Source organism: Antrostomus carolinensis, unplaced genomic scaffold, assembly GCF_000700745.2.
Source record: "Antrostomus carolinensis isolate BGI_N321 unplaced genomic scaffold, ASM70074v2 scaffold15571, whole genome shotgun sequence".
NCBI lineage: Eukaryota > Metazoa > Chordata > Aves > Caprimulgiformes > Caprimulgidae > Antrostomus > Antrostomus carolinensis.
This window is the reverse complement of record NW_010296493.1, coordinates 23,345-36,741: the sequence shown is the minus strand read 5'-3', so window position 1 is coordinate 36,741 and position 13,397 is coordinate 23,345. Positions and strand designations below refer to the sequence as shown.

The following is a 13,397-nucleotide window of genomic DNA, read 5'->3' as shown; positions in this document are numbered from 1 at the left end:
AGCAGGACAAACATAAGATGTGATTAAATAAAAACAAACATTGTAAAACCAATTTTTTTTTCCACATGTAGTTCAAAACCAATTCAAAGCACAGAGGTTAGACAATTAAAAGTTTTAAAAACTGTATGCTTGCTTTGTTCACCTTGCACAAATTCACATAAAAGTGCTATTAACAATTCCATTTCTAATTCATTTCAGTTAGTGTACAGATTCTAAAGAAATTTTTGTATCACAGTTGTGTGAAGTAAGACTTGCATTTCCGAGGACATAACCTAAGTTCCATCATAGCTCCAGAAGCTGAACACAAGCTGAGCAGTGTTAGGGATTCGACCCCTTTGGTTTTGCTTTGGAAGAGAAATTGAAGTGTTCAAAGGCACCAGAAAAAGTAGAAAGACCATAATACCATCATGCTGTCAGGAATACGGCAATATAGCCAGATACGAGCCATATCCGGACTTCTGAACCCATATCACTCTGGATCACAAGGAAGTGAAAGATTAAGCTGTTAAGCCTACTGACAGTCTATGAGTGGTACCAAATATCCTCAAGTCAGCAGTTTCAATCAAGGAAGGAGACTGTCACTTCTGGTTTCTCTATATTCATTTTGGTAACATCGTAAGGCGACTGAGCCTAAACCAGTTATAAGTCATTAGATCAAACTTCATTCTTCTCTAGACAGTTTAATGGAATTTAACAAAGTACTGCACAAATGATGCAAACACACAAAAAGCACCAATCACCATGGCTTGGCAGTACTGCTTCTTTGCTAATCCTTCCTGCCATTTTGGGCTTGGCCACTTTTTCTGAACTGCCTCCGCAATTACAGCAACCTATCACATAGACCCAGCCATAGCACAAAATTGGTTCCCACATCAGGTCATTTTGAGACATCAGCTCATCCCCTACTTATTTTCCATTTCTTCGATGAAAGCTCAGCAAAAGAAATGGCAAACTTCACAACACTAGCTTCCTCAAAACAAGGGGTACATAACCGTGCCCAAGAGAGCATGGACAGTTACCCTTAATGGCATATCCTTTATTAACAGTCTGCAGTCATTTAGCTATTTTTAAGATCTGTTTTTAGCATAACATTTAATCCAAGAACAGCTCTAAATTACATTGGAACATCAAAGCAAGGACGGTAGATCCTCGCTATGAGAGTTAGACTGAAGCCTTAGAGCCATTGCTTAAGTTACCTGCATGTTCATACAAGTTGAAGATGGAAACCGTTTTCCAACTTTTCTATTTATAAATGCCACTGCAGATTTTGGCAACCAAGTAGCTATTGGCACCAGCAGATTTCCATACATCTCACACCCATGTTTTTCTCACATTTTCATTTTCTTTCTGAATTAAGAAAGGACATTGTTTTCACCTGTTAAACCACAGTGGCAACTGTCCAAAAAGCAGGATGAAGGAATCTAGATTATAATTCAATAGCACCAAACATAGCAGTTTCTTTTAAATAACAGCTTCCTTTGTACTGAAGATAAAGGTCATGTCTGTAAGCCTTGTTTATTTTTAGTTCAGCATCATTTTTCTACAGAAAGTATTATCCATTTGGGTTAAAAGCAACATTTCTAATGTAGCCTAATAACTATTACAGAATACAAGCTAAAGATGTCTGTGTGAACACGCTCAACCCACCAAATTACACTTAAAGAGGCAGCCAAGAACCTCCTGCAATACTGGAAATAGAGCACCCATACATAAAGAGGCCATTGTTTTCCTTCAGCCTGTTGATCACAGGTCTATCACTTCAGCAGACAGGCATTAAGAAACAAGGCAAATAGCATACAACCCATCTGAAATATTATGTCCCTTATTCATTCCCTCAGTACTTTCTTTCAGATGGGAGAATCCCTCTACAAAACAGTGAGATTTCTTGTCAGAGTCCTTCAATAGACTCAATGTTATTTTTGTGAGGCTTTATTTAGCTGGGTAGGTTAGGACAGGGCACCTAGACTTACAACATTAGATGCTTCTTCGCATCAGTGACATAGTGTTTTGCACATATGAGACCACCTATTGACAGACACCTCAAAAAAAGGTACCACAGACACCCATCTTCAAAGGTTTTGTATCCCCTTCCTCCTCTCCAACTTCTGTCTTCCCAGATACAGCTGGTATCACAGAGAAATGAAAACTAAAAAGGAAACTGCACCACCCCTCCTCACACCCTCCAAAAAGGGTATTGTTGTGCATTTGCTTAAGCCTGTTGCTTTTTCACCTTTATTCAAAGGCTCCTTGCATTCAAAAAGCAAGCATCCACAGGCTCCTAGGACACTCCCCTTTGATACATACAGGAATCCAGAAAGCCTTACATGAATAAAAATTCATTACAGTAGGTTCTCAAGGGGAAAATGTGTTCTTGGAAGGCTGAAGGGAAGGAGTACTTCTTACTCAGGCAGAAGTGATACTGGCCCAGCTCTCAACCACAATCTCTACTTGTAATATAAAAAAATCACCAACAGCAGTAGGGGCACACAATACTTGAGATCACAAGGAAAATATTTCATAATATTAAAAGATCCTAAATAACATTAAATAGAAATATTCCTTCTTACAAAAAGGAAGCCACAGTTTAAACATCTGCCTTGAAAAAAAAAATATTTTAAGGGAGGTTTTATAGACCTTCAGAAGTGAAACTGCACGTGCACTGAAACACTGCACTTCATATACTGGAGTTTACAGTTTTCATTCAGATTTGAGAGCTACAACACATCAAGCCTTCTACAAGGCAGCAGCATCTGATGGAAGTTTCAGGGTGCCAAGAAACCACTCTGTGGTGCAATGATTTAGGACTGACTTTGTTCTCTGCCATACCTCCCTGACAAAAACTTCAGGCTCTCCAGCAGGATGCAATTTGTTTTCGTGTCAGCTGCCACAGCTCACAAACTGGCACTTCAACCCCAGCTTAGCTATAAGCCCTGCAAAACTAAGCAACCTGCATCTTATTTCTGCCACTTCTGTGATAGTTGTAGTAGACATTAGTAGGAGGATGGAGCAGATTGCCTTAAACTATCACAGCTTGCCACAAACGGTATTTGTCAGCTCTCAGGGGTTTTGGCAGGCAGTTCAGTTTCACATCATTCCAAGCAAGCAGATTCAGTACAGCTTACAAAGGCATCACTGCACAAATCCACTCTTACAATGTTGCATACAACTTTGACCATAAATAAACTCAAGAACTTACAACAGGATCCCAAACTTGCAAGTAGACCTGCCTCATTTCTTCAACAGCCAGTGTAAAAATAACACCCATTTCCCCTTGACCTACTGTGTTGGATGCTTGAACTTTTAAAAGGAAACAACCAACTCCTCTCGCTACCACAGAGGCTACTTAGGCTTCATCACATCTCAGACTCTGTTCTCCCAGATTTAGGGACCAGAAAACATTCACTTAGGGTAGGAGGTTTAGGTTAGGGTTGCTACTGTTATCGCCATTACTACCAAAAAAAAGTATCTCTGTGTATCTGTTTTTATTGGAAAAGCTCAATTTACTATATTTTGATTATTAAATATACATACTGAGTGTTCTAGCCCTGCAAGCATTTCTTAGTTCTAACAGTTCAACAAGCAAGTTGCCGTTTTTATTTGAGGGGAACAGATAGTACACAGAGATGAAAGCTCCTAAGGATTTTGAAAAAAAAAGTTCTCATTTGATAAAGCTATAGTTTTGGATTACACGAAGCAAATCTGTTCAGTCCTACACGTGCAAAAAATAAAATAGGACTGCAAAACATTATGAAGTATATGCAGTTCTTACACATGTGAAATCTACTTCAGATCTATTTCCATCCATGTTTTTGTACAGAATTTTTTTCTGTTTTAAAGTAGACTTTTTAAAAGTAGAACACATAGAAAATACTAGAAAGATCAGTACTCATTAAAAAAGATACTCAAGCATGCAGACTTACTTGCATTCCCCAGGTGTACTGCAACCCCCATGGAGCAAATTACATCCTTGTTTACATACAGCTGTAAATACAAAAAGGATGAGGCATCAGTCTGGGCAGCTAGGTATCCACCCGTACAGCAGCAATCTGGAAGTGTTCAGCTGGGGCTTTCTATCATTTATCCTATCTGCTACTTGTGCAAAGCAGACTGTATTTTACTATGTTCCTATAGTTGTTGCTTCCAGCTACTTATTTCATAAAACACAACCCCATTACAACAGTTTATGAAAAAATAACTTAAGGCAACTCCTTGAAAAAGTTCCTACCAAATAGGTTTGCAGCAAGAGTGTCAAGCACTGAATCATTTATCAAATACAGTTATTTTTTAAAATTGTTATTAGACCAGTATTACATTGGAAATCCCAAGATTCAAAAGATACACATGACCTTGAGTAAGTCCTAAAAATTGTCTCCCTTCTCATTAACAGGCTTTTTGCTGAAAAGGAACAGAAAACAAAACCAAGAAGCCCTCAACAGAAAGAAAAGTATGTCAAGTGATTTTAGCACTAATTACTCACTGAGACTGAAGGCAAAATGCAAAGAGATTTGATTGAGTGGTACATTAAAAAGGATGACTACACTTGAATTTCTGTTCACATTAAGAGCTATCAAAAAGCTTTCAGTTTTGCATACATTACACTCAGAACATTTTCATTTGCAAAAATAGTGTTACAAGGGCATTTTTACAGGATTAGAGTCTACAGCATTACTGATATCACTGCTCAATAAAATCTTACATTAACAGATGTAATACATCATTTGCTTTGAAGTAACACTACCATTGAAGAAAGTCTAGTGTCACTATTTTGAATCCTGAATTTGTTGTGTAGCCCCCACAGCACACACCAGAAGCAACACTGTATCCTGCCCTGGGCTCCACTCTTTACAGAGTATGTTTTTTTCAAAGATGTGTATTCAAAGGACAGTCTATCCGTGTTAAAATTTAATATGCTACAGTACTGACACTACAGCTATACCTACTGCAGTTGATACCTACTACATATACACATCAGAGCTAATCTAAAATTAAGCAAACAATAATACCTTGTTTACATTCTTCTCCCATCCAACCTTCCATGCAGGCTTTGTTTCCATTTTGATCACATGTGTAGTGACCAACAAAATCATCTCGAGGGCCACAAAACTTATTGCACAGAGCACTGTAGTAATTTTCATCACACTTCACTCTTATTTGTACTTCAAAATGGGCAACAGGACCATTAAACTGTAGTGTCTTCCATCGATCTTCGGGGTTGATCATGCCAGCATGTGCCACTCGTTCTATCAACAAGTCTTCACCTTTTTAAAAAAAGGTAAATTCAACAGGCAATAAGTTTGACAGCACACAAGAGCATAGACATTCAAAAGTATTCAACTGGTTAAGATAAAACCTAGTAAAGAAAATGTTAAGATGATAAAGATCTACTGTATAACTGAATTTTCCTTTGCCTTGCAAAGTTCATTACAGGAAGGCCAATTTTAAAAAGTGTCCCAAAGGAAATATTAAAAAACCCTGGAACATAATCCGTAGGAAATAGCTTATTTTTCAAGGCAGCCAAACGTACCACACCCACACGTTGACAACCAGCAGCTTTATCTTGATCTGAGGCTCTTTTTGCCTCCTTTTTGTTCATGTAATATTGCAAAATCTGCATAACCTAGTAGATAAGACATTAAAGTTCTCTGGTGCAAGCTTAATTTCAAAAATAAAACAAAACATATACTCAATTTGCTGCAAAATTACAAAGCAATAGTAAATGCTCTGGTAGGCTTGCATTATATACATAAACTAGCTTTTTTTCCATTTTATCATTCTCTCTACAGTGAAGGTTAAATATCTTTTAATATGCATTTCATAGAACACTTTGTGCTGCTAGTACTGGACATGTTGAGAAGAAATATACAAGTGAACCCAGGACTGTCAAGGGGCCATTCTCAACTCTGTATCCTGCTTGTCCTTATCCCCAGTGGAACTACTGATAATTACGATCACTGTTGCAATACAGCCTATAAGCATCCTGCCTTGCCCTCACAGAAAGCAGCAGCACTGCTGCTGCCAGGCTCTGTTAACTGAGACCAAATATGCACGACATATTAGCTGCCACGTGGGATAAGAGGATTCTAGGATATAAAATCATGGAACTGCCAACACAAAGTATTTTCATTTTTATGAATATCCATTTTAATCTTGGTGTAGAAGCTTCAGTATTAGGAGATGAGACACAATTATAGTCAGTGCAATTAAATGGCTTCAGTAAATGTTAAGAATAAGCAAAGGACAGTAAGGGTAGGCTGAATAATCCCAGTGATAAGAGTTTTCAGATGTTTTCACTATTCAAATCTGGTAACATCCTACTGCAAGTTTTTCTAGATGACTGCAAGCTGCAGCTGAAACTCTGCGCACTATTTAAGGATAAGAAAAATATACAGAGGTTCCACTTGTATACATGAATTTCATACCCATTTATGAAACAGCTATAATATTGCCAGCTCAGTGAGCATTTTCTTTAAATAATAAAGATTATTTAAAATGCACACTAAAAGAAATGAAGAACCAACCAAGCTTGCACACAGCAAAAGGCTGTAACAGTAATGAGATAAAGTATAAACTTCAGATTATTAATAATATAATATGCCAAGCTGGTAGAAAACAATACTATCATTTTCAGAAAATGTGCTTCATCTACTTGCTTTCTAGAACTCATTAACCTAATCAGTTTAGAAAACAAAGCCAAAGGAGTGACTGTTTCTCACCTAGGAAGTTATTGACAGCATAGAGATATCCTGTGCATCCCTTAGCAAAGCTGCACCTCCCCCTCAGCATGTAAAAAGACTCAAATGACAATTTTCAGTCACTCCAACATTAAAGAAAAGGAAAAGTACAAAAGTAGTGGGCTCTGCAATGTATTTTGTTATCTTAACATCTTGCCTCTACCATAAAAGTCTTTCCTCTTAAAGGAATACTGAACTAAACAAAAAAGTTGGTTTTAATTAAGCATTGAAAAGTTCTCCCAATTACTAAGAACTCAAAGTATATCTCTGTTTTAATATTAAAAGTGGTATTGCTATGTATAGGCTACAATTCATACTTGCCTGTACTAGTCTGTGTAAAACATTTTATGGCCAGACAAGACAGAAGTCTATCCCTTTTCTTTAACTCTCAAATTCCTATACAGGAACTTTTCTGTCATCCAGCAGCATGTGGTCAGTGTAAGAGTGGACAAGAAACCTGCACGCTAGAAAAGGCTGCCTGCATTTTATTTTTGACTGAACAGGGCATCTATCATACCACCAGCCACCATTAAAAGCTTCATGATTAGATTCAACATCCTTTCATAATCTTATTCTTCTCTAATGACTATCGATCTGAAAATCTTGCTAAAAAACTATAAAGGGAAAGTGCTGAATCACTGGACAGTCAAATAATTTGAACAAATAGCAAATATGCATTACAGAGCTATTTTTCAGCTATAAGCAACACAGGCTCATTAAAAACAGTTGCAACAGCCACTGCTATATAAGTGTTTTCTCAAAGTGCATCAGATGGACTGAAGAACAGGTCCTGAGATTAAAGGAGTAGTTTATATACATAAAATCTTATCAAGTATCTTCAGGCTAACACAGATTCATCAGACACATTTAAACAACTGGAACAAGCATTACAGCTATTGCAAATATACCTATGAAGAACAGTCCTCTTAATACCTGGGGTCAAAAACAGGGAAAATAACCCAATAGCACCTTATTTAAAACAAACAAACAAACAAACAAACAACAAAAAAACTCCAAAAAACCCCAAAAAGAAACAAAAACCCCCAAACTTCATCTTCACAAAGTCCTCCGAAAAAGAATGTATTCTGAGTCTTAAGAGCTTTTCCTCTACCTTATAGCAGTAAAAGTAGGGCTTCACAGCCTAAATAAGCCAGACAAATAATTTACCCTGAACCACAAAAGGCATCAGGAAATCAGTTCCAAGTCATTTAGTTTCTAATATTAAATTCTTATATACCCAAGTATGAGAATTCTGCTTTAATTCAAAGTTAAAAACAATTCCAAATAGAAGGTGCATCTTCCACGGAGATCTGTAATCACAGGGAGGAACACGTTTGTCAAGGTTCCTCCTTCCTCCCCCACAATGCCAACGTGTTTCTGAAGACATTCAGTCTCTCACATTTAACTGTTTTGACGAGACAAGTTTTCTCCCTGAATCAGGCTTACCTTTAAAATCCACAGTAGGAACTCACACACATCACTTTTAGCCCTCAGTAAAGGCAATGAGCTGCATAACTGAATTTGGTTACTGGTCAAAAAAGTAGCATACACTACTCTAACCTCCCCACACACACACACCCCCCAGAAGCAATAGGGCTTCCTGATTACTAAGAAGTTTTCTACAAGTCTAGAAAAACAGATAGTGGCACAGATGTTTGCATAAAATGAGATGATGGATAAAAGGTGGTTCTTTAAGCACTTGATTTTTTGGAAGAGGAATCCTTATCTGAAGAGTATTTAACTGTAACTGCAATCAGGAACCATGACTACGCTTAAATAAGAATACTGCTCATCAACACACTAACTTTTAGCAGAGGTCAGACATTCCCAACAAGCCCACTCACAGGGCAATACAAAAGGTGACGCTGGTAACTGCAAGGAAATACACACATTCAGTAAAGGCAATGAGCTGCATAACTGAATTGGTTACTTGTCAAAAAAGCAGCATACACTAACCTCCCCACACACACACAACACCCAGAAGCAATAGGAAATACACACAGGGTAGCACAAGAACTTTGTGCCCAAAGGAACAGGAGGTGGTCTTCTCAGGAAGTACACTGTCTTCAGACTTTTTCAAGCAACCATTTCAAAAAGCCATAAGGACAGATTAGTCTCCTACAGACTAACATGAAAGAGGAAGGCAACCACTGCATCCCTTCAGCAGACATGTAATCCAATGGAAAGTTACTTCACACGTGAAGATGCCAGCTTGCTTCGTAACAGCAGCACTGGGTTAGGTGCTGCCAAGACCTCTGCTATACAACTAGAAGTTTGCCAGGTCAAATGACTTACCTGGAAACTAGCATGAACTGCTGTGACAGATGACAGAGAACAGGCCCTTCACAGTGACTTTGTATCTAAGGCAGTTTCCTCTCCCTCTCCTCCATCCTCAAAGCAAACAAGTGGTAACGCTGTACTGCCACAAGCTTCCCTCCAAGCCAACCCCGCTGCACCGAGTTAGAAACGCAGGAGTAGTTCAGGAATCAGGGGAAACACCTGCCCTGGCAGACTTGTTCTTGAGATGGGCACTGCGCAGATTTGCTCTGAGCACCCTTGCCTTGCTGCTGATGGGTGCAAGGAAGAACACAGGACGCTAGGACACAGAGCAAGGGAAGAATGACAACCGTTCTAAAAACTTCAAGTTGTTCACTGGAGACCTCTCTTTCCAGATTTTGGGTTTTTTGTCTGTTTATTGCTTTGTTTGTTTAGGGAGGTTTTTTGAGTAGTTTTTTGTTTGTTTGGTGTTTTGGGTTTTTAAATTATTTTTTAAATACCCACTTGAAAGTCCAAGGGGGAACACAGGACCTGCATTTAACTTTAACTTACAGTCTCATTCTGAGACTCACCATTAAAGGAAAGCAAAACCTGACTTTGGAGCTAATTAATCAGCTTATAAACAGACTCTGGCAATTACTTTGATTAATCTTTCTTACAGTAGCAACAGAAGACATGTAACCTAATCCAGAGATCAGCTCAGTGTTCAGGATATGATAGAGTTCAGCTTTCCACAGATAGTCTCTTCACCCCTCCAGGATGCAGATATTTGTTTTTCCTCTAGAGGAGCTGCTATATTCCCTTTCCTATTCTCTTACATACGAATTTTTACTGATCTGACCTTGTTTGACAGTTCAGTAGTCCTTGCAGAAATACAAGGGAAGTGTCTCTGCATCTTGACAGATTCACAAGGCAAAACCTACTGGAAGCCACTCTTCCAAGACCACTCAAAAAAAAAAAAACCCACAAAAAACCCCCCAAAGCCCAACCCAAAACAAAACCAAACCTACAGCGTTAAGGAATTCTTCCTAGGAATCTAATATGCAAGTCTAAATTGCACCATGGCAAAACAACAGGTCTCTGTCACGGGATTGGTAAACAGACTACAGAGACATTTAACCAAGACAAGCATTCAGCTAGTCGTCTGCCAAATTATAGGCCATGACAAGCCTTCCAAGTTTCAAACGCAATACAACTTAACAGCACCTCTCTGGCAGTCTATATTAAAGGGAACTCACTATTAGCAGTTTCTCATGAGAGCTGAACTGTAATCTCACACTTAGAGACTCCTGTAGTTCATGGAAACTGTTAAATTAAGGAGATAGCCCACACAGCCTCCAAAAGACACTAGATATCCTGCTGTCCTAAAGTTCAGGGGGAAAAAAAAAATTGCATCAATGCAAGTAAAAAGATTTTTTACACGTTAAAAAACTAAAAAGCTTAAAATTTAACACGTTTGTAAAGTGATTGTTCCTTTATCAAGCATATTTTTTTAAAAAATTGGATTTTGAAGCTACAGATTTGCAAGAGGATTCTGCAGATTCTAAGACATAAACATAAGTTAGAAGAGCACTGGCTATTAAGGAGCTTACTAAAAACCAAAATTCAGCACTTAAATTTCTTTTGCAGGGTAGGCTCTTCAAGTTCATTCCCATCTGCACCATCTCACAAGTTGATCTGCCATCTAGAACTAGGGTGTGAATATTCCAGTAGTCACTGCACCAGCTGCCCATAGGTAAATTATTCCCTAGCCGGAAACTACTTAAAGGAATCAACGTCATTTAGTAGTTTTTGAACTAAGAATTCAGGAGGACATCTCCAGTCTGTTGCTATGGAGGATATCTAAACTTATTCAAGATTGAGGTTTACTCTGCTCAGCACACAAGATCTCATTTTGAATACCATATCCAGCTTTGGGAATTGCCATTCAAAAAGGCTGTGGACCAACTGAAGTGCTGCAGCAACATGAATTACCAGAGATCTAAAGAAAACATACCTATTAGAAAAGGTTGAAAGAGTTGTTAAGCAACAAGACAAAAGAAGCTTAATTCTAACAGAAGGAGGGCTCAGGAACAAACTACAAACTCATCATTATTTTGCCTGTTATTGGAGACAAGAGTATGTTAGGAAAAATCTCTAAGTTAGGAAAGTCTGTCAGCAAAATGCAAGTGGGACTTATTCCAATCTTCAAGGAAAAGGACACAAACTCTAACATAGCCTTAATATCAATTGAGCTTTGCCATTATTTTTTTCTTGATGCATCTTGATAAAGATGGTCAGTGAAGCAGCAGAGAATGGAACCTACAGTTATAAACCAATGATGATTTGGGACATAAACATTTGCTATCTTAATATCCAAACACTTATTTTCCTCTATATTGATCCCAGTCAAGATTAAATAATTCATCATTAACCACAATGAAAGTCTGAAATTCATTTAACACTTGTAGCCAAAAGCATTGATTATTTTAAGACAGGGTTGTAAACCATTACTAAAGAGTAGGTTCAAGCTGGAGTCTACTTTAGTAACAACAATATGGGAAGCAGCACCTTCATATGAGTGAAATATTTCTATGCAATAATCTTGCTTTGCCTTCAGATCAGTAGCTCTGCTTTCATACTGAGCATTACAGACCAGAAATGCAAGGTAACTTTCAGTACTTGAGGAGAAACAAACGGAGAAGGAATCATACCATGATTTACACCACTTTCATCAAAAACTTCAAGCATGGCTTCTTTATGGGGAGTAAGAATGCTTATTTGTTTACCTGATCATGAAAAATATTGCACAACATGGTTATGGGTAAACAGAGAAGAATTTAAAGTGTAGGTCTACAGCATAGACAAATTTTCTTTTCTTTTTTTTTTTTTTTTTTAAATACCATGATTTTTAAACATATTTTTAAAGCTAAGTATTAAGAGTCATGTATTACAACCTTCACTTTCTGTTGTCCATTCTTTTTCCTATAAGTAATACTTTTTCTGTTCCTAACCCAACATTCACTGCTTGGATTGGCATATGCCCTTTAGACCGCACTCTTCCATTCAGACTGATTTGGAAGGATGTCTAATTGCAGCATCACACCATTCCCCCTCCCCAGCCTGTGTACATACAGTGCACATTAAGTGAAAACTGCAACTTTTGCATAAATACTCACCAGATTTTGTATCATTATCCCAATCCCACGCTTCTATTATTAATGTGAACGATCTCTGAAAAGAAACAGGACACCAGTTAGTAATAAACTACTGTTACACACCAGATACAAACAGTGATTTGCAATAAGCAGATACTGCTGCTATGAGAACATCAACTGAAAGCAGTTAAAAATTTCACTTCTCTGCTGTCATGTGAAAGCCCTTGAAGGCATCTTCTCAAAAGCATGAAATATAACAGCATTAAAGATTGTGTGGCAAAGCATGCTAACAGCAAAACAAAAACATTCCCCACACACACCAAGGAATGAGTTATTATTATTATTCTCCTCCCACTGCATCTAATTCCCAGCTTTGCTTAGCCACAGAAAGCCTTTTCAGAAGTAGCCCTAAAAGTTTTGAATTTAGTGAGGGGTTCTGAACCTTGGGAAACAGCTAGGATATTTAAGACTTAAGCAACTGAAGACAAAAATAAAAAATAAAAAATCAGAACCATCCTTTAGGAAGCACATGAAAGATTAGTCTACAAAACAGATCCGTTTGCCGTTCTCTAGAAAAACGTATCTAAAGAAGAATCACACAAAAATCCACCTGGCATCTATCAAGAGTTTAGACTTCTTTCTCATGAAAGGGGTAGCGTGAAAAACAGAACTGAAAAAGACACAGCTGAAAAATTCTTAAAGGAAGCACACTTGGTAGTATACTTTCCCCTAAAGAAAGAGGAAAAGCATGATTTCAGACAGTTTTAATATTATTTGGAAAAAAAGGTTTTCCTACACCAAAGCAAGGCTTCAGACATTTTTCTTGGTTGTATGACCAAATATGTAAGATAGATATTAATAATCAAATACTAAACTTATTTAGGAAAAAGTTACAGGTAATGTTTACCTGTTTTGAGTTTAACAACAGTAACTGTCAAACCGTTCAGCTCCGACAGTTTCCCCCTTGTGCAAATTAATGCTGAGATTCTCACATACATTTAAGACCAAGGAGAACACTTCCAAGAACAGAAAGAGTTACTGCACCACTATTCCAAAACCCTCATGTATACAGCTTTGTGCTTAGAGGCAAGCCACACCAAAAACTGAAGCTCGTTAAATACAGCAGAGTCAAGCCTCAATGCGTGCAGAATTCACAGGCTACGATCTATGGGTTCACATGGATCTGGGGACATTCAGCCAAGAATCCTAAAGCACTATCTTAAGAAGAGAATTACATAAAAATTCAGCTATC

General features: G+C 37.8%; 1 protein-coding gene across 1 annotated transcript in view; it reads right to left on the bottom strand.

Moving 5' to 3' along the window:
* Window positions 1-12,221, bottom strand: part of JAG2 (jagged canonical Notch ligand 2) — a gene marked incomplete at both ends in the record, with an annotated part of 40,002 nt that extends 27,781 nt beyond the window's left edge. Inside the window, 3 exons of the mRNA XM_029087547.1 lie at window positions 3,921-3,981; window positions 5,004-5,258; window positions 12,167-12,221. Coding sequence (XP_028943380.1) covers window positions 3,921-3,981; window positions 5,004-5,258; window positions 12,167-12,221 — 371 coding nt within the window. The remainder of the gene's footprint in view (window positions 1-3,920; window positions 3,982-5,003; window positions 5,259-12,166) is intronic.
* Window positions 12,222-13,397: the final 1,176 nt, after the last annotated feature.